Raw genomic sequence first — 20,857 nt, 5'->3', positions numbered from 1 at the left:
CAGTTAATTCAGACAATAAAGCTATGTATTTCAAAATTGTGTCTAGTACGATATAAATGACAAAGGTTTAATTGGCATTTTTATTTCAAACGACCTGACCGACCGCGACCCAAAAATCATTAAAAATATTTTTGAATGACTCGTAACCGCAGGTAACCGCAGGTAACCGCTCATTTTGGATCAACCCGTGCATCACTGGCCCACATAGACTTCTGTTGTGCTCACTGTGTGAAGACATTTGCAAAGTGATCAAGTATTGAGAAATGTGTCCTAGCGTCTGTAAAAAACTGTAATCAAATGATTCGCAAACTCGCTCCGAAATGCGGATCTAAATAAATGATTCGTAAACTCACTCCGAAATGCGGATCTAAATCAAATGATTCGCAAACTCACTCCGAAGTGCAGATCTAAATCAAATAGTTCATAAACTCGCTCCGAAGTGCAGATCTAAATAAAATTATTTGCAAACCCGCTCCGAAGAGATGATCTAAATCAATTGATTCGTAAACTCGCTCCGAAATGAGGATCTAAATCAAATGATTCGCAAACTCACCCAGAAATGCGGATCTAAATAAATGATTCGCAAACTCGCTCCGAAGAGTCGATCTGCATCAAATGATTGATAAACTCGCTCCGAAGAGATGATCTAAATCAATTGATTCGTAAACTCGCTCCGAAATGCGGATCTAAATAAATGATTCACAAACTCACTCTGAAGAGCCGATCTAAATCAAATGATTCATAAACTCGCTAACGTGAGCCAATCTTCATCAAATGATTGATAAACTCGTTCCGAAGAGCCGATCTAAATCCAACGATTCGCAAATCCGCTCCAAAAATGCGATCTGAATCAACTGATTCACGATACACAATCCAATTCGAGCTCTTCAAATCAATTAATCATTTTGCGACGCAATCGTTTAATTGATTCTTAGTTTTGAAAAGCTGTTTCATCCATCACAAGTTCATATCAGTATACAGTAGATATCCATAATATTTTCCTCTATTGAGATCTTACGTGTTTTCAAAGTGTTATTTTAGTTTTTTTTTAGCATTGTACATGTTAGATGGAAACATTGTACCAACTATGACTGAGTTTGTAGCTTAATTCACTATATTTTAAATAGTTTGAGCTGCAGTTCAGTTGCTGGCAGTTCAATAGTAAATCAGTTTAAAGCATCCAGTCATCTCATATAACATTAAAGTGAATGTTCAGTGTATCAGTATATAGTGTAATAAATAAAGAAATGTCTGTTGTGTGTGATTGTATTTGTCTGTATAGAGTGATAGTCAATGTAAAAATAATTTAAATTTAATTTCCATATTTAACCTTTACTTTAGAAATGTGACCAAAAACGTACATTTTAAGTACATTTTACTTTTTTTTCTTTTTTTTTATAAACTCAACACTCTGCAGGACTGAAATCAAGATCAAGATAAAATGTTTGTCTAAATATTCAGAAATCCAGGATTTACCTGAGATGCAAAATGACCTAAGATACTAAACTTGTTTCCTTATAAACTAATTAAAATTGAGGTTTTGTTTTAAAAGACAAGCAGTTGTATCTAAATTAATTATATTATTAAAACACAATGACAATAATAAACAAATGACTCTGACAACAAAAAACAAAAACAAAAAAAAATTGTAATTTGTGCCAAATCCAGAAATAAATTCTATCTCGCATACAGAAGATGAAGCTTCATTATGGCTTCTTTTATAGTTATTTTTTTGGACTGTTATATTATTTCCATGCTATTTCATTGGTATTAACAATGCAGAAATAAATACATTAATTAATTAACAATAAGTTAATTACAATTAATTGTAAAATATATTTCCTAACTGTAAAAAAAATAAAATAAAATAAAAAAATAATGGTCCAAACATAATTGTAAATAAATAAATGAAATTCACCAAATTCAATCCTCCATAAGTACAAATGATAAACAAGTTTGTTGAACAATATACAGTTGCACAAAATATACAGTTATACAGTTGTTTTCTTACTCATAAATTTCAAAACATTATTAAATCATAATCTTTTTTATTATATTTTTTAAAAATGATGATTTTTAATTTTTTCTTTGCATTGTATAATGACTGTAAACTATATAAATGCTTATTGTCTCTTTGATTTCCTATATTTCATGTCTCTTTCCACACTCTCTTTCTGCTCACGCAATACAATTATTACAAATCAAACATGTAAGCATCATTTAACATGATCATGTACTGTCATCATAAATGAAAGAGTATTATATAAGAGCATCACATCAGTGTTTATCCAGTGATAACGTTACGCCTCACTTATTTCATGACTCAAACGTGACATTCCTCTCAGTTAGAGAAATGATTACAACCACAATTAATGTAGTGTCAGTCCCGAATGATTGACCAGATGAGACGTGCTCATGTGCCAAACAGCAGCTCTTCTTATGCAAGCGTTCGGACGGGTCAATAAGTTGCTCGAGATCATCTTCATCTGAAGCTGAGCTGTTCAAACACCATCAATCATTCATCACATCTCAGATCTCAGCATATCACCGATGCATTTATTATTCAGCGTGTTGGACTTCAGTACTGTGCTGTGGGATGGATTTATGATGCTATAGGGAGTTTCTGTCAGATAAAACACTCTTGACCCATCGTAAAGCGATTAGGCATCAGTTTAATTGTTGTCACAACAGTCTCTCTTCACTCCTCTTTTAACACTCGTCAGTCAAACAGATGTGGATCTGAAGCACTGATCTTCTGATTAAAACACAACGGCAAGTGATGAAGAAATAAAAGAGCGACTGAGTCTGAGTCATATGAAAAATATATATCTTCCATTACAGGAAATAAAGCGTCATTACTTGTTTGGTTCTCTTTATTATTATTATTATAATCAGTATTATTTAGTAATACTGATGAGCTATTATAGTTTTTGTTAATATATGTTATTTTTATAATTTCTGATTTGGCTTTAATTTTAGTTAAAATATTTGTACTTTTGCAGTGTTTTGTCATTTTTATTATTTGTCATTTTGTTTTTTTAAATACTGTATGTCTATATAATAGTTATTTGCAAAACACACACACACATATATATATATATATATATATTTATTTTTTATTATTATTAAATAGCCCAAAACACATACAATGATATTAATTTTTTTTTTATTCTTATTTATTCTACCAAAGTTCGCAGTCAGTAAGATTTATTTATTTACATATATAGAAATACAGTAAGATTATATTTCATTATTACATATTTAATCCAGTTAATCTTTAACCTGGATTAATGAATGCTGTAAAAACTGTTATGTAATGATACCTAATGCATAATTATTAACAAAGTTAATGTTTTTGTAAAGCGTTGCTGATATACAAAACTTTAAAGGTGCATTGATTTGAACAAAATACAGTAAAAACAGTGAAATATTATTCTAATGTAAATCATCTGTTTTCTGTGTGAATCTTTATTGAAATTATTTTCAGCATCATTCCTCCAGTCTTCAGTGTCACATGATCTTCAGAAATCATGATATTATGACGATTTACTGCTCGAGAAACATCTCTGATTATTATCAATGTTGAACACAGTTGTGTTGCTCAATATTTTTGTGGAAACTGAGATGCATTTTAGTTTTCAGGATTCACAATTGAATAGAAAGTTCAGAATAACAGCATTTATTTGAAATATATATATTTTGTTACATTATAAATGTCTTTACTGGCACATTTTATAAATGTAATGTGTCATTCTGACAAAGAACATTTCTCTCTCTCTCTCTCTGTGTGTGTGTGTGTGTGTGTGTGTGTGTGAGGGAGGAATAGAGAGAGAGTGTGTGGATAAGGGAGGAGATGTCAGTGCTAAAGGTCAGCGTGTGCATGTTGGAGTCAGTATTTATTGACATCTCCTGCCATCTCTCCATCTCTCTGTGTACAAACTCACCCCTGCAGACATGAAGCTGAAACTGAAGCTCCCGAACCCGGGTCTGGACGAGCGGATCCCGTCTCACGCCGAGCTGGAGAAGCTGGAGCTGGAGGAGGCTGGAGACCGTCCACAGTGGGACAACAAAGCCCAGTACATGCTGACCTGTGTGGGCTTCTGTGTGGGGCTGGGGAACGTCTGGAGGTTCCCGTATCTCTGCCAGAGCCACGGAGGAGGTGAGGAACACAGACAACACACTCACAACATCAGACCAGCAGTCTGCATCTGCAGGATCTCACGCATTTCATCTATTTGAAGTGCATTTAAAATATTCATGCAACAGTTTTAACATAAACCAATAAATTTGATGCAAATTTGTCAGAAATGTAATATTTCTGCACTCAGAATGCATGCCAATGCAGTGTGCATCTATTCAAACTGCTTAGAATCTGCATAAATTTGTTCATTTAAAAAAATGGATTTAGCTCAAAATGGTTAAAGTTGGCATTATTCAAAACAACAGTGGAATCTATTGATGATAAATATATATAAACCTGTTTATTGTGTACTTAAAACAAATTCAGTTTATTAGTTATATTAGAGACATTTGACCTGTTTCATTTATGTATGACTGACAAATATGCACTACATTAAGTTGATTATTTTTTTTGAAATTCAAATACATTAAAGTGTATTTGTGCATCTTATTTACTATAAATGACACTTAATTTGATTTATATCTAATATAATGACATTCAGAAATGTATGAGTGCCAATAAAGTGTTTTATGATTTTGCTCATTTAGAAGCAATGCATTACACTATTTTCTGTTCTTTTTCGTATTTTTTAGAGAGACGTAAATTATGGAAATATATCAGTTAAAAGTGTTTTGTCCAAAATAGAATAATCAAAGTATACAACCAATTAATACCTGTGTTTTAAGATTGAAGACAAAAGTGATTGTAATTCTGTGTTATTTTCATACGCATGTGATATAAGCACATAAAGATCACTATAAACTCCCTCATAAAACCCCAAACAGTCTTATAATGGGCTAAAAGCAGCCACTTAAAACGATTATAGTTAAACATTAATTCAACATCAGCAGAACAACAGACGCTGTGAATGACAGTGAGATTTATTATGCTATTAAATCAGGATGGAAGTTTCCATTCAGAAAATGTACGATTTTTATGGTGTGGATCAAAGTGACCCTATTGGATTCGATACAATTAACAAAAAAATAAATAATAATAATTCACACTGCAGTATAAAAATAACTTAAAAAGAGTAAAATGTTAACATTGATATTTACAAAACATGAGAACATAAATAAATAAAAAACCGGAATGCCTTAAAAATATATTTTCCAATTTTCACTTAGAAATTACTCGTAAATATGACAGATAATTAAAAAGACACAGCAAGTAACTGAAATTGTGGAATATTAAATGTTGTGGTATTTTCTTATTGAACTTACTCCACCTTAATTATTATTATTTTTTTTTTTACAGTGCATTTAACAAATATTTTTTTCATTAATTATTAATGTTATGAACAGCATTTTAGGTAAGTTTTGTTATTCAAAAACTTTTTTTAAGTGCAGAAAAGCACTTTTTCCAAGTCATGTGTTCAGTTGCATAATGCATAAACATAATTGATATTCATATGCATTAACTTAAGTGTAAATACCCTCAGAGGGTACACAACAAAATACAAAAATAATCCCTGCAAACATCATAATTGTAATTTTGTACACACATTCTGGTGTTTAAATTTTCCCACAAAAACAAAGAAAACATTAACATTAAAAACATCACAGAAAAACGTAATATAAAGACTGGAGTTGCTGAAGAGATCTCAACAATGTCTCAAGCTGTACTCAGATTTGCATAGAAACTAAAGTCTGTTTTAGTTTTAACATGATTTTAACATGATATCAAACATTTTTCATCAAATGAAGAGGTGCTGCACATTCATTTTATATCTACTTTCATTTCTCCGGAGGATTTGTTAGAAAAATCATCTAACACGTCAATGAAACAAAGTAACAAAGAGCTATGAAAGAGCAACATCTGAGCATTGTAATACGTTTCATACGTGAGCTAACGCGAAGTGACAGAGCTGTTTCTTCAGAGAAGTAAATGTGCATCAAGTGTATACCTCTTGTTTACCTAAAGTGCCCTCTCACCTTCACCTTCACCTCAGTCCATCATCATGTGGACTTTCGAATCTTATGATAACAGAAGAGAGTCAAACTCTGAGATAAAGATGCTGATATTTGCTGATAACACTTTGTTTCCAAAACAGCTGTTACAGTATGACACTGCAAAAATGCAATGCAATATGCATATGCAATAATGAATGTAATATAGCACTATGGACAGAAAATTAAATTAGGTTCTAGAGTTTGATTTGATGTTACAATTTAATGGTTTAATTTTTTTTAATAAAATGTAATAAAATCATTGTGAATGATATATAAACAAACCCCTCAGTAAAAACCTTCAGAATATAGATAAGAATAAAACTGTAAAGTGTGGTGTATGTAAGTGCTGCTGAAGTGGAGAAATAAACTCTTTAAGGAAATATATTGTAATAGAAATCTATAGGCGCAAACAGATAAAGTGCAATAATAAAACCAGGCAAAACCATCTCAGTAAAAACCTTCAATAAAAAGCCCTCATTAAAAACCTTCAGAATATAGATAGGAATAAAACTGTAAAGTGTGATGTATGTAAGTGCTGCTGAAGTGGAGAAACAAACTCTTTAAGGAAATGCATTACAATGGAAATCTACAGTTCAAATAGATAAAGTGCAATAATAAAACCAGCGAATGATGTATGAAAAAAAACACTCAGTAAAAACCTTCAGAATATAGATGGAAACAAAACTGTAAGTTTTGGTCTATGTAAGTGCTGGTGAAGTGCAGGAAAAACTAATTTGGGGAAAATGGCCTTTAAAGCTTTTGTAATAGAAATCTATAGACGCAAATAGATAAAGTGCAATAATAAAACCAGCGAATAAAATATGAACTAATCCAACAGTAAAAACCTTCAGAATATAGATAGGAATAAAACTGTAAGTTTTGGTGTATGCAAGTGCTGCTGAAGTGCAGGAAAAACTAATTTGGGGAAAATAGCCTTTAAAGATTTTGTAATAGAAATCTATAGACGCAAATAGATAAAGTGCAATAATAAAACCAGCGAATGAAATATGAAAAAACAACAACAGCAAAAACCTTTAGTATATAGATCGGAATTAAAATGTTAAGTTTGGTGTATGCAAGTGCTGCTGAAGTGCAGAAACAAACTCTTTAAATACATTTATTGTAACTGAAATCCCCAAACGCAAATAGATTAAGAATAATTATAAAAATACCAGCAAATGAAATATGAACAAACCCAACAGTAAAAACCTTTAGTATATAGATAGGAATTAAACTGTAAGTTTTGGTGTATGCAAGTGCTGCTGAAGTACAGGAAAAACTAATTTGGGGAAAATGTCCTTTAAAGATTTTGTAATAGAAATCTATAGACACAAATAGATAAAGTGCAATAATAAAACCAGCGAATGAAATATGAAAAAAACAACAGTAAAAACCTTTAGTATATAGATGAGAATTAAACTGTTAAGTTTGGTGTATGCAAGTGCTGCTGAAGTGCAGAAACAAACTCTTTAAAGAAATGTATTGTAATTGAAATCCACAAACGCAAATAGTTAAAGTGCAATAGTAAAACCAGCTAATTAAATATGAACAAACCCCACAGTAAAAACCTTCAGAATATAGATGGAAATAACTGTAAGTTTTGGTGCATGTTGAATGCTGCTGAAGTGCAGGAAAAATTTTTTTTGAGGAAATGGCTTTTAAAGATGTATTGTAACTGAAATCTACAGACACAAACAGATGCTGCTGCACAATTATTTTAGCTATCTATATTTTTACTGTAGGACAACTATAAACTCATTTAATACTATTCTTATTGCTCAAGAGGATCTTTAAGAGAAACATTAGAGACGTCAATGTTTTCAAACTTCTGTTAACTATTTAAAATGCTGTTTTAATTATATTTGTGCGCTGTAAAAATGAATAAACAAGAGCTTGTGTTGTTGAAAATAACTGATCTCACTCATTTCCAGGAGCATTTATGATCCCGTTTCTGATTCTCCTGGTTCTGGAGGGAATCCCGCTGCTTCATCTGGAGTTTGCCATCGGACAGAGACTCAGAAAGGGCAGCGTCGGTGTCTGGAGATCCATCAACCCGTATTTAGTTGGCGTAGGTGGGTATAAAGGCAAAACATTAAAGATAAATATGGTAAAAAGTGTTAACCAAAAGATCTCACCGTACTTGCCCAAGTTGATTAATTATAATACATTTATTTAGTTTTAAAAGTTTTCTGAAATACTGTGTTCAATATCTAAATAAATATGTACTAATTTGCATACATTACCAGAACAAAAAACATATAATTCATTTTTGATGTTTTTGACATATTGGAGTTTTTCAAGAGGGGCTTTTGGATTACTCCATAAATCAGAAAAGTCAGTTTTAGGAATTGCATTTTTAATTGTTTTTTGGAATAAAAATTATATAACCCTCAAAAAACAGATAGGAATAAACCTACTTAGTTTGGTGTATGTTCATGCTACTAAAGTGAAGAAACAAACTTTTGAAGATTCGTAAGTAATAGAAGTCTACATATATGAATAGAAAAAGTGCAATACACACTTACAATAAATGTGTATATTGGATGTTTTCTTTCTACTAGTCTAAAGAACACATGCTATTGAAGCAAATTAGACAAAATTCAAAATAGACAATGGTTTTACTTGATAAAGACCTGATCCCGGTAAAAGAGTAATGCATTCCAGACCCACAGTATTAAAACTCTGAATGTATGAGCTTCATACAGTCTATCTGTGATTCTGATGAATGATGTGATTGAAAGTGCTTGTCTCTCACAGGCATCGCCTCCATGCTGGTGTCCTTCATGGTGGGGATGTACTATAACACCATCATCGCCTGGGTCTTGTGGTACTTCTTCAATTCGTTTCAGGATCCTTTACCCTGGAGTCAGTGTCCCATCAATGAAAACCGGACAGGTACAGACAAACAGGTTCATTGTGACGTCACTTCATGTGGCTCTTTAGTAACCTGACTACACACAAAACAAACAAACAAACAAAAAATATTCAAATTAAAAGTTAAAAATGCATTTCTCATTCACTATTTGATCTGGTTGTCCAGTAAAAATATCTTAAAATATATTTTTCAAATAAGACTTAATATCTTACATCTATGCTTAAAATCAAGAAAAAATATTGATCTAGATTTATGTTTTTCTAAGAAAACAAGTCTTACTTAATACTCAGTCATTATAAGACCTAGTTGTTTTCTTTTTAAATAAATGTATCTTGATTTAGGTTTTTTGCAAAGGAAAACAAGACAAAACTACTGAGTAATCTTTTTGTTATGTCTATGCAAACTGCATGTTCTTAGTGAAAAATCTATTAGTGTAAACATGCTGATGTAGTGCTATCAAACAGTTAATCATGACTAACGTGTGTATGTACATATACATAACAAATATACACAGTACACACACATGTATTATGTAAACGAAATATTTTATTTTGCATGCAATTAATCTCAAATACTCATTTGACAGCACTAAATAAAACTAATTTGTGTTTTTACCTTTTTTTACTGTTATTTATTTGATATTGTATTGTGTGTAAATGTCTGCTTTGTCAATGTAAAGCCTTTTATGATGTCAGTTAAGCGACCCGAGTCTTGATTGGTTAGCCGGAGTGCATTAAGATGATGAATGCACAAATCCAGGTGTACTTACACATCTGTGTGTGTGTGTTAACAGGGTTTGTGTCTGAATGTGAGCGCAGTTCTCCGGTGGATTATTTCTGGTACAGAAAGACGCTGAACACGACGCCAGTGATCGAGGACTCTGGAGGTCTGCAGTGGTGGATTGTTCTGAGTCTGTTCTGTGCCTGGACGCTGCTGTGGGTTTGCTGTCTGAGGGGCATCGAGACCACCGGGAAGGTACATCTCCAAAATATAATGAATCCAGTTAGGGGTCTTTTCTTTTACCGCTCCAAAACATGTGCAGACCCTCATCTGCCTCTCAGTGAGATCAAATCTGTCATGTCACTGTTAGAGAGTTGACGTAGTAACATGTCCACGTGCAGCTGCGTTAATAACCTCGTAAATATACACGAACATTAACCCAGGGTTTACAATGTGGAATCTCGAAACCTTCCTAGCCCAAATGAATTACTAACCCTCAGTAACATATGAGCAGTGCATGACCTGGAGCAAGATAACCCAAGGTTAACCCATGCAAGGCCAGAGATCTGGGTGTGGCTGTTCTGGTGAAACATTAGCTAGCGCACAGACTGACGTAATGGTTAAAAACACCCAAGACGAGATAAAACATCGGAGGAAAGCGATACAATCTCTGCTTGTGTTTAACACTATAATATAAAGAGCACAAAGGGCAGCGAGATTTGGGCCGCTGTAAAGATATCACAGCGACTAATGACTGTAAAGGCCTCGATGATAACAGACACTTTTCTGGTAAACTATAGGATGCAACTTTTAGAACAGGAAATTACATCTCTTATTTTATCCCAAAATCAAAAGAAAATATTAAGTTACAGGGAAGAAATGAAGAAAGTGAAGTCTGTTCTTAAAAAGTTGTTACATTGTGACATTGTTTTCATGTCATTGAAGCACATTGACCAAACTCTTACTTTACAAAAGTTTCTTAGTTTTTCTTATCTGCATTTCTCAGTCTTTCTTGCTGTCTAATCTAATTTTGATATTTGCATTTAATATATATTTTTTTATTAATGTATTCAATTTGGTAAATTAAATTAATTTCAAATAAATACATGAGAATACTTTTAAAATATAAACACATTGTTTACTGTATATATATATGTATATATATATATGTCATTGTCATTGTCATGTAAATTAATTTAATAAAATCCTTGTCTTTAGGCTAAATATAATTTGTACACATGATCTGGGCATGTTTCAGGCTCTGTGTTGAGTGTTTGTGATGTGTGTGTGTGGTCAGGCCGTGTATGTGACCTCCACGCTGCCGTACGTGGTTCTGACCATCTTCCTGATCAGAGGACTGACGCTCAAAGGCTCTGTCAGCGGAATCAAGTTCCTCTTCACACCAGATGTGAGTCTGACACAAACACATCCAGCTGACTTCACTTTACACAGAGAAGAAAGAACTTGTGCATGTTCAGAAAGAGGAAATCTTCCATCATCTCCTCATCATAATGCCCTTGAAACATCTTTGCAACTGCGAGATATAAAGTCAAAATTGTGGGTTATAAAGTCATAATTGCGAGATTTAGCAATTCCGAGAATAATTTTACAATAATACAATAATTTACAAGTTTATATCTCGCAATTCTGACTTTTATTTGTTCTTAGAATTGCGAGTTATAAAACATAAAACATAAAACATAAACTCGCAATTACGAGATTTAAAGTCAAAATTGTGAGTTATAAAGTCAGAATTACGAGATATAATTTACTGATTCTCCCTAATTCTTTTTCATTCTGAAAATGTTTACCTACAGGACATGCATTGAATATATAATTAATATTATTTATTTCAATTGAACATTTTATGACTTAATTTATTAAATATGCATTAAACTCAGGAACCCCAGTTTGGAAAACCTTGACATCATGTTCAATTTATGTTGTTAATAACAACAAATGGAATATTTATTTTTTGCATTTTAATATCACTATGGTACATTATCCTAATTTCTGTAAATCAATGTGATAAACTAGTTACGTTAAAAGTAATCTAAAAGTAATCTACCCTAAAATGTGTAATGTAATTGATTATGTTACTAACTTTTTGTCATGCAATTAGGAAATTGCTAATAATATAATGATATATGATGATATATGACAGTAACTAGTTACATGTAACGGAATTACGCAATTTAATTACAAAATAAATGTAACTTTAATCAGTTATAGTTACTGAGATAAAATGTGTAATTAAATTACAGCTACTTATGAAAATGGAATGTTAATCAAAAGTAAACGTAATCAAATGTAATTAGTTACATGTAACTGTTTAAAATCTAGCAAATACTGTAACTTTTTCAGAGTAACTTGTAATCTGTAACCCGTTACATTTCCAAAGTAAACGTCTCATCTCTGACGCTGTGTTTGTGTAGCTGGACGAGCTGCTGAACCCAAGCACGTGGCTGGACGCAGGAGCGCAGGTGTTTTACTCCTTCTCTCTGGCGTTTGGAGGACTCATCTCCTTCTCCAGCTACAACTCAGTCCAGTCAGTAACTCCAGCCTTTCACAGCTGCTGAAGCTTTGATCAGTGTAAGGATTTTAATAAACGCTCCTCTTTCTGTCTGCAGTAATAACTGCGAGCAGGATGCAGTCATCATCTCCATAATAAACGGCCTGACGTCTATATACGCAGCCATCGTGATTTACTCCATCATCGGCTTCAGAGCCACAGAGAGGTTCGACGACTGTCTCAACGGGTGAGTGTCTCCGGCTCAACATTTTATATATTCCACTACATATATCATATACATATAAAAATCTATAAATATTTATTTAATAAATATTAAAAATATATTCTTTCAACTGTCATTTATTTTTCAATTATATATATATATATATATATATATATATATATATATATATATATATATATATATATATATATATATATATATATATATATTGAATAAATGTGAAATAAATGTATATATTCAATAATATATTTATGTATATGATGATATTTATCATAGGTTTTTTTATATACTTTAAACATAATAAATAATGAAATATATTAAACAAAAGGTGACAAATATCTTAATATATATATTAATATTAGTCAATTTCATATACGTCTATGTTTCAGAATATATAAATTAGTAAATATATCATACATAACAATACAATTATTTATTAAATAACTTAAATGTATCTTAAAATAAAAAATATATATATTTAATAAACCTTAACTAGAATACAATGATTGATTTAATTTAATATCATTTTAATTTATTAATTGAATTAAAATAAATATATTTTAAAAAAATTATATAAATATATAAATATGTTGTATTCAGAAAATCAATATAATTTATTCTTTATTGAAATTATTTAATAATATTTACTTTTCTTATATTTTATATATATATATATATATATATATATATATATATATATATATATATATATATATATATATATATATATAAACGCATATTTAATAATATATATTTTTTATATATTGTTATGAAGAATAAATATATGTTGAAACTAAATATATAAATAAATATGCAATTTCAATGTTTTCCTTTTTTTAAGATAATCTGCTCAAGTTCACAGTGCTGTGTTTTGTTGACAGTAACATCCTGACGCTGATGAACGTGTTTGATCTGCCGGAGGGAAACATCACGGAGAGCAACTACGACAGCGTTCTTCAGCATCTCAACAGCACAGCACCAGCCGTCTTTCAGGAGCTCCAGCTGAAGACCTGCGACATGCAGACGTTTCTCAGTCAGGTCTGTGTTTCCTCATGTTATTCTGTGCTTAAGTTCTCTCAGGCCACTTACACACTGCAGCTAAATTCAGCTGTCTGAATGTGGTTGTCGAAACCTGCAGTGTGTATGTGGCCTCAGAGAATCTTGTTATCTACACAGGGAGTTGAGGGAACCGGTCTGGCCTTCATCGTCTTCACCGAGGCCATCACTAAGATGCCCATCTCTCCTCTGTGGTCGGTGCTGTTCTTCATCATGCTCTTCTGTCTGGGATTATCCACTATGTTCGGCAGTGTCGAAGGAGTCGTGGTGCCACTGCAGGACCTGAACATCCTACCGAAGAGCTGGCCAAAGGAGGTCTACACAGGTACACCTCACAGGGTTGCACAGACTAATCGAGTAGTCAACTTCAATGCTCTGCAGTGGCGGTTTAAGCTTGCGTCAACTAGTAGCTTGACCAATAGAGGGCGCAACAGGAGAAGAAATCTTTGAAGGACATTTACGCTTTGTTTCCAAATAGTTAAAATGACAAATAAATGTATAATCTGAAAGCTCCACAAGACATTGCGTGAATATATTACTATATATTAATTGAACGGGAGAATGCACATTCTAAACAGCTCCTTTTACAGTAAATTAATCACTGTTGTAATCGAATGTGCTGCTGCACTGTAACGTACATATAGACTACAGACAACAGCTCGTATTGTCTGTGCACAAGGGGCTTGTCACAGCTCCAGACTTATTTGTTCATTAATGACATCATCAGCGACTAGTCAACTTCGACTCAACTTTCATCACATTAAAGTTGACTTTAAAAAATCAGAAGTCAAATAACCCCTAGTTAAAATCTATCCGTCTCCATTGATGATCACGTGTGAAGGTCTCGGTCTGTGTGTGTGTTTCAGGTCTGGTGTGTTTAGTCTCGTTTGGTCTAGCCATAATCTTCGCTCAGGGTTCAGGTGAATATTGGCTGTCTCTGTTCGACAGCTTTGCCGGATCCATTCCTTTGCTGATCATCGCCTTCTGTGAGATGATTGCTGTAGCCTACATTTATGGGATCGACAGGTGATGATTGTATAACTAATCTTTCCAAAACTGATTTTAATTAAGCTTTTGTTTTTTTTATATTAAAATGTATATTCATGTTTGATTTGAAATAAAATACTTTATGATTTAATAAAGATCAGGATAAATATATTATAAATAAAGTAATCTATTTATTTTAATGTATTCAACATTCTTTACACACACATGCTTGTATTTATATATCTAAAAAGTGAATTTGACCATATTATCTTTGGGGAAAAAAAGGGAAAACAATTCATAATAAACAAGTCTCATACCATCACTTCTTCCTATGGAGTGCCCCTCAAGGATCTGTTCTTGGTCCACTTTTGTTTTTAATCTACACGCTCCCTCTGGGTGAGATCATGCAGTGCAATGGTCTTTAATTTACATCGTTACGATGATGATACACAAATCTATTTTACTGCACAGCCCAACTGTTCCCTTTTCTTTTTTGCCTATGTAATCTTAAATTATGCATGGCTCAAAATTACTTAAAATTGAATACTGAAAAAAAATTTTTATTCTGTTAGTTGGCCCCAAATCCTCTGCCTCCTCTTATCTTGACTTTTAAACGAATATTTGAGAGAGTTATAGTTCATTTCTCCATTATACGTAATCTTACCGTACTATTTGATTCTACATTCCCCATATCAACCATCTTGTTAAATCCTGTTTTTTTTTTCCATCTATCTGACCCAGAAAGAGCATGTAGATTAAAAACAAAAGTGGACTAATAACAGATCCTTGAGGCACTCCACGGGAAGAAGTGACAGTGTAAAACTCTGAAACAAACTTCCTCAAAACCTTTGTGCTGTCTCTTTAAAACTGATCTCAAACTCACTTACTGTATTTACTACATGTTTTGTTAATTGATTGTTTGCCTCATTTTTCAGTTCAAGGTCAGAATTATCAATTTTTCTTTAATGCCAAAAATCATTAGGATATTAAGTAAATTGACAGCAGATTATTGCTAGAACATGAGGTGAAACTGACCTGTTGATATTTGTGTGTTGATTTGGTGCAGATTCAACGATGATATCAAGTTCATGATCGGGCACAAGCCCAACTTCTTCTGGCAGGCCACGTGGAGACTCGTCAGTCCGCTCATAGTGCTGCTCATCTTTCTCTTCTATTTCGTCACCACCGTCAATAAAGAGCTGACCTACATCGCCTGGGACCCGGAGTCGGTACGCACATCCCATGCATGGCTGCCTTTATCCCTGTAGGAAATTTGGAGAAATGGCCATTAGATTTGCATGATTGAAAATACTCCTGTTATGACACCTAGAATATGAACAATAATTTGAGCTATTTAAAGAAAAAAACAACAACATTATAATAATTGTTTGTTTAAAAACACACACACACACACACACACACACACGTATATAAATATATGTATATAAAAATAACAAATACTTTTGTAATTTGTAATGCACAAATAAGTAAATAGATTAATACATTTGAGTATTAATAAAAAAATAAATGAAATAAATACAAATAATAAATAAATAAATTAATTAATAAAAATGTTAGTAATACATAAATACATATGAATAAAGGTGATGAATGATTAAATGAGCACTGAATAAATACATAAAATACGGCGATAATAAATAATAAAATTGTCACTGATAAAGGAATATGAGTATTAATTAATTATGTGCTGTCACCTCATTATATTTATGATAACTGTCTCCAGGAGAATTTCCCCACGCTGGAGACGAAGTCGTATCCGAACTGGATCTATGCCATCATCTTCATTCTGTCAGGTGTTCCAGCGCTGGTCATCCCTGTGGTCGCTCTCTACAAACTCATCAGAAACCGCTGCTGTGCCAAAGAAGAGAAACACACATCAGCAGAGACACTCTACTCCATATCTGACAAAATAAAGATCCCTGACGAGCTCGACAGTGCAAGCAGATCGCTCCACTAACACACGGGATCCAGTCTGACCTGCAGCATCAGGGAGAGATCTATGAACAGAGAACTGACGTTTACAGATCTGATTTGCACTGACAGCTCTTCATACTCTTCTGTTGTTTTTATGTATTTATGCAAAGCAGTTCATATGCATTAATGAACCTGCCCAAGATAAACAAATAAATAAACATTAAGAAGTCGACACACATTTCTGTAAATGATAATTAGCCAGAAAACAGCTGTTTACCCACATGCCTTTCCTGGTGGCTTCATGTACAGTGAATTCAATATAGATGACCCACAGAAGCAGTCATCAGTATCACAGACGTATATTTATAGTTATAGACAACAATACATTGTATGAGTCACAATTATACATTTTTATTTTATGCCAAAAATCAGGATATTAAGTAAAGATCATGTTCCATGAAGATATTTAGTAAATGTCCTACTGTAAATATATCAAAACTTAATTGTTGATTAGTAATATACATTGCTAAGAATTCATTTAAACAACTTTAAAGATGATTTTCTCAATATTTAGATTTTTTTTACAAATATTGTTTTATTCTAACAAACCATACATCAATAGAAAGATTATTTATAAAAAAAATAATAATAATTGTCCCTTATGACTGGTTTTGTGGTCAAGCGTCACATATATAAATATATATATATACTGTATATATTAATTTTTTCATGTGTGAAAAAACACTTACTGTATCTGAAGATAATTTTCATCTGTATTTAGGGGAGTATCCGTGCTTAATCTCTGATAAAATACTGTTATTATATGTGCTTTATAGTGAATATAATATATATTTACATGCAAATTATCTTAAAACTGTTATTGTACGTGTATTAGAAGTATTTTTACAATGTGTCTGTGTTCTTCTTAACAATGCCAGTTTAATAATAAACTAATTTTGATTGTGCACCATGTTTGCATCTAACGAAGCAGTAAAGATATGCACTCTGAGCTGATAACACTCAAACATATAAAACAGAAACATAATACTTTATGCATAAGTTAGAATGTCATTCATAATTCCTACATTATTAATATTTAGTCAAAAAAGAAAGAAAACCTGGATGTACTCAAATGTTTCTAAAACTTAATAAACTCACACAAATAAACATGAATATGAGGTATTATTGTTAACTATAACTAAAACCATAAAAATTCAAGGTAATTTTATTTCACCTAATTGCCAAAGCAACTCTCATTTTCATTTAGTTTTTAAAACTATAACATAATAGAAATACAGAAATATACATACACACACACATATATTAGTGCTGTCAAACGATTAATCGCGATTAATCGCATCCAAAATAAGTTTTTGTTTACATTATATGTGTGTGTACTGTGTATATGTTTTATGTATATATAAATACACACACATGCATGTATATATTTAAAAATGTGTGTGTATTTATATACTGTATACACATAATAAATAAACAGTACACATACATATATTACGTAAACAAATACTTTTCTTTTGGATGCGATTAATCACGATTAATAGTTTGGCAGCACTGATATATATATATATATATATATATATATATATATATATATATATATATATATATATATATATATATATATATATATAACATTGCTCTGTTTGCTATGGAGTCAAGAAATTTGTATGATTAAAAGATGAATATGAGACAAAACTACAGAATGTCAAAAATTTTCATAAGCTGTTTAACACATAGAAAGGCAAGATTAGAGTTTGAAAAAGCCAGTAGAGTTTTGGAATGAAGTTTTATGGACAGATGAGACAAAGATTAACTTTTATCTAAGTGATGGGAAAGCAAAAGTGCGGAGATAAAAGGGAACTTCAAATGGTTTCAAACTTATCCTCATCTGTAAAGCATGGTAAGGTATACTTTATTGTCCCAGAGGGAATTTCGTCTTGGGCTCCAAATACAGCCACTGCATCACCACACTTAACACATAAACCAACATCTCAGTGAAACCTCAATACAGAATCACTTACTACTATTTAGTGACTTAATTGCTGAAGGAATTAACAAATTCCTAAACCTATGAAGTCTGCACTGATGGTAGCATTTCAAATTTCTGGATTCAAAATGTGTGTTGTTTCATTTAAGCGGTTCAATTTCTGAGTGATAAAATGATATGTCTTGGTCTTTATATAACAAGCTATGCCTGTATCATCACTAAATTTTACAACATAATTGTTGGCATAGCTGCGGGAACATATTTTATCTGGGGGGTGCTGGGGGGGCGGGGCTTGATGTAGCAGAGCGGAGCCATGGTCAGGGATTCTTGACAAAATCCTAATATTAAATAGGCCAAACTCTTATAGACTAACATACAAGTGAAAACTGAGTTTTATGCAAACTAATTTATATTTGTGCATTTGTGATTTTATTTCAATATTGTTTTCCCCCAGATATACGTATGCAATATGTCTGTTAAAGATCACTCGATCTGGAAACGTATGCTGTGTACAAACATCTAAAAGTTTTGCATAAACATCTTAAATACATCTAATCGACGTCCATTTGATATTTGATAGGCGACATCATATAGACATATTGCAGGTGTAAAACAGACTTGCCTAAAACATTAAGTTTTGTTAAAAGTGTAAAACATGTAAAACATGTGCACAGTTAAAAGATTACATTAGGCTACAGTGTTTTAAACGGGTTTGACCAGAGAATAGAGCGCAATTAAAGATCTGTGGTTATGTGATTGAGGTGGCCAAGTTCAAGTTCACATTTATTTATAAAGCACATTTAAAAACAAGTTACAATTTATAAACAAATAATATCAAAAGCAACAACAAATAAAAGTAAGAGTTGCATGGATCACTACTTCTAGGTCTTTCTTTGAGAGAAACTCTTTTAATTTGTCGAAGGATATGCAGATGAAAGAAGCTTCCTTTGATGACAGAATTTATCTGCTTGTCAACTAATAAATCTCAATAAAAGACAACGCATAGGTTCTTGACTCTGTTGTGCAGTGTTAAAGATAGGGAGCCTAATTGGTTTCCAATATTAGCGACACACAATGAAGTTCCAAACAACCGCTTCAGTTTTGTCTTAATCTAACATTAGGATGTTTTCGGACAGCCACCTTTTTACTTCCTTCAGGCAGGCGATAAGATTTATGATAGAGTTTCCATTGCTAGACTTGACAGGAAGATAAAATTGTGTATCATCAGCATAACAGTGATAAGAGACATCATATTTCTGAAAGACAGAGCCAAGAGGAAGCATGTGTAAAGAGAAAATAAGAGGACTCAAAACGGAACCTTGTGGGACACCACATGTGATTAATGTTGAGGATGAATTATCCTTACCAATATTAACTGAGAATGTTCAACCTTTAAGATAAAGTTTTTAATGGATTTAAACCAGCTTAATACAACCCACTGGATGCCAACCACTCTTTCTAAACTATTTAATAAAATGGAGTGATCTTTTGTGTCAAATACTGCACTGAGGTCTATAAGAATTAAAGAATTCTCCGGAATCCAAGCAGCACAGCACAGATAAATTTATCAAGTATGTTACAGTCAGTCAGATAAGAAGAAAGCTGTAAAAAAAATGACCTTTTCCAGAATTTGAATCAGTTCAGTCAAGGACTTTATCAGGGCAAAGAAATGTAAGTCTTAGATTGCCTGAATCAGTCTCCAGATTTAAATCCAATTGAAGATTAATTTCACCTTCTGTAGAGGAGAGTAATGGCAGAAACGCCCCAAATCAAGCAATAGCTGGAATTGACTGCTTTAAAGGCTGGGGAAAGCATTTCAAAGTATGAGAGCAAGAGTCTGGAGATATCTATGGCTCACAAACTCACTGCTCTGACTGCACACAAGAGATCTGCATCTAAATAATAACTTTAAATAACTTTTAATTGCTGTCCTTAGGTGTCTTTGGAAAGAAGAGCCTTTTGGGCTTTACTGTCCATCAACCAGAGTTGATAAGGCTCATGTCTTATGGGAATACATTTTATATATTTACATGATTAATTAATTCAGACTGAGACATTACTGTTTCTTAAAAAATAAATATATTACAAACAAATGAATAAAAAACATTAAGCTTAATTTATTTCAGCTAGTTATCAAGAAAACTTTTCTCATTCCCATTTAGTTGAACTTTAAGTATTGAAATAACTAAGAAAAAAACAAAAACTATATAAACATTTAAATTTAGATTACAATTTATTTAAATTTTAAATACTAATAAAAATGATACAAACATACAGCAAAATAACTAAAACTTTAACTAAAATAAAACAAACTAAAAAAAATAAAAATAAAAAACTAAACTAACTAAACTAAATATGAATAAAAACTACAACAGTATATCGATGATA

The 20,857-nt window shown here is 32.1% G+C and overlaps 2 protein-coding genes across 2 annotated transcripts in view; both read left to right on the top strand.

Moving 5' to 3' along the window:
* LOC127978676 (semaphorin-6D) overlaps positions 1–20,857 on the top strand; it is a 276,967-nt gene that overhangs the window by 47,582 nt on the left and 208,528 nt on the right. The window lies entirely within an intron of this gene.
* slc6a19a.2 (solute carrier family 6 member 19a, tandem duplicate 2) lies at positions 3,858–16,693 on the top strand. Its single transcript, XM_052583514.1, has 12 exons — positions 3,858–4,159; positions 8,064–8,204; positions 8,890–9,027; positions 9,801–9,982; positions 11,025–11,135; positions 12,163–12,275; positions 12,358–12,486; positions 13,365–13,521; positions 13,660–13,864; positions 14,406–14,565; positions 15,593–15,755; positions 16,271–16,693. Exons 1-12 carry the CDS (start codon positions 3,955–3,957, stop codon positions 16,502–16,504), a joined length of 1,938 nt encoding a protein of 645 aa, XP_052439474.1. The 5' UTR covers positions 3,858–3,954; the 3' UTR covers positions 16,505–16,693.

Source organism: Carassius gibelio, chromosome B19 (genome assembly GCF_023724105.1).
Source record: "Carassius gibelio isolate Cgi1373 ecotype wild population from Czech Republic chromosome B19, carGib1.2-hapl.c, whole genome shotgun sequence".
Classification (NCBI taxonomy): domain Eukaryota; kingdom Metazoa; phylum Chordata; class Actinopteri; order Cypriniformes; family Cyprinidae; genus Carassius; species Carassius gibelio.
The sequence above is the reverse complement of the archived record's forward strand: the minus strand, read 5'-3'. Positions and strand labels throughout refer to the sequence as shown.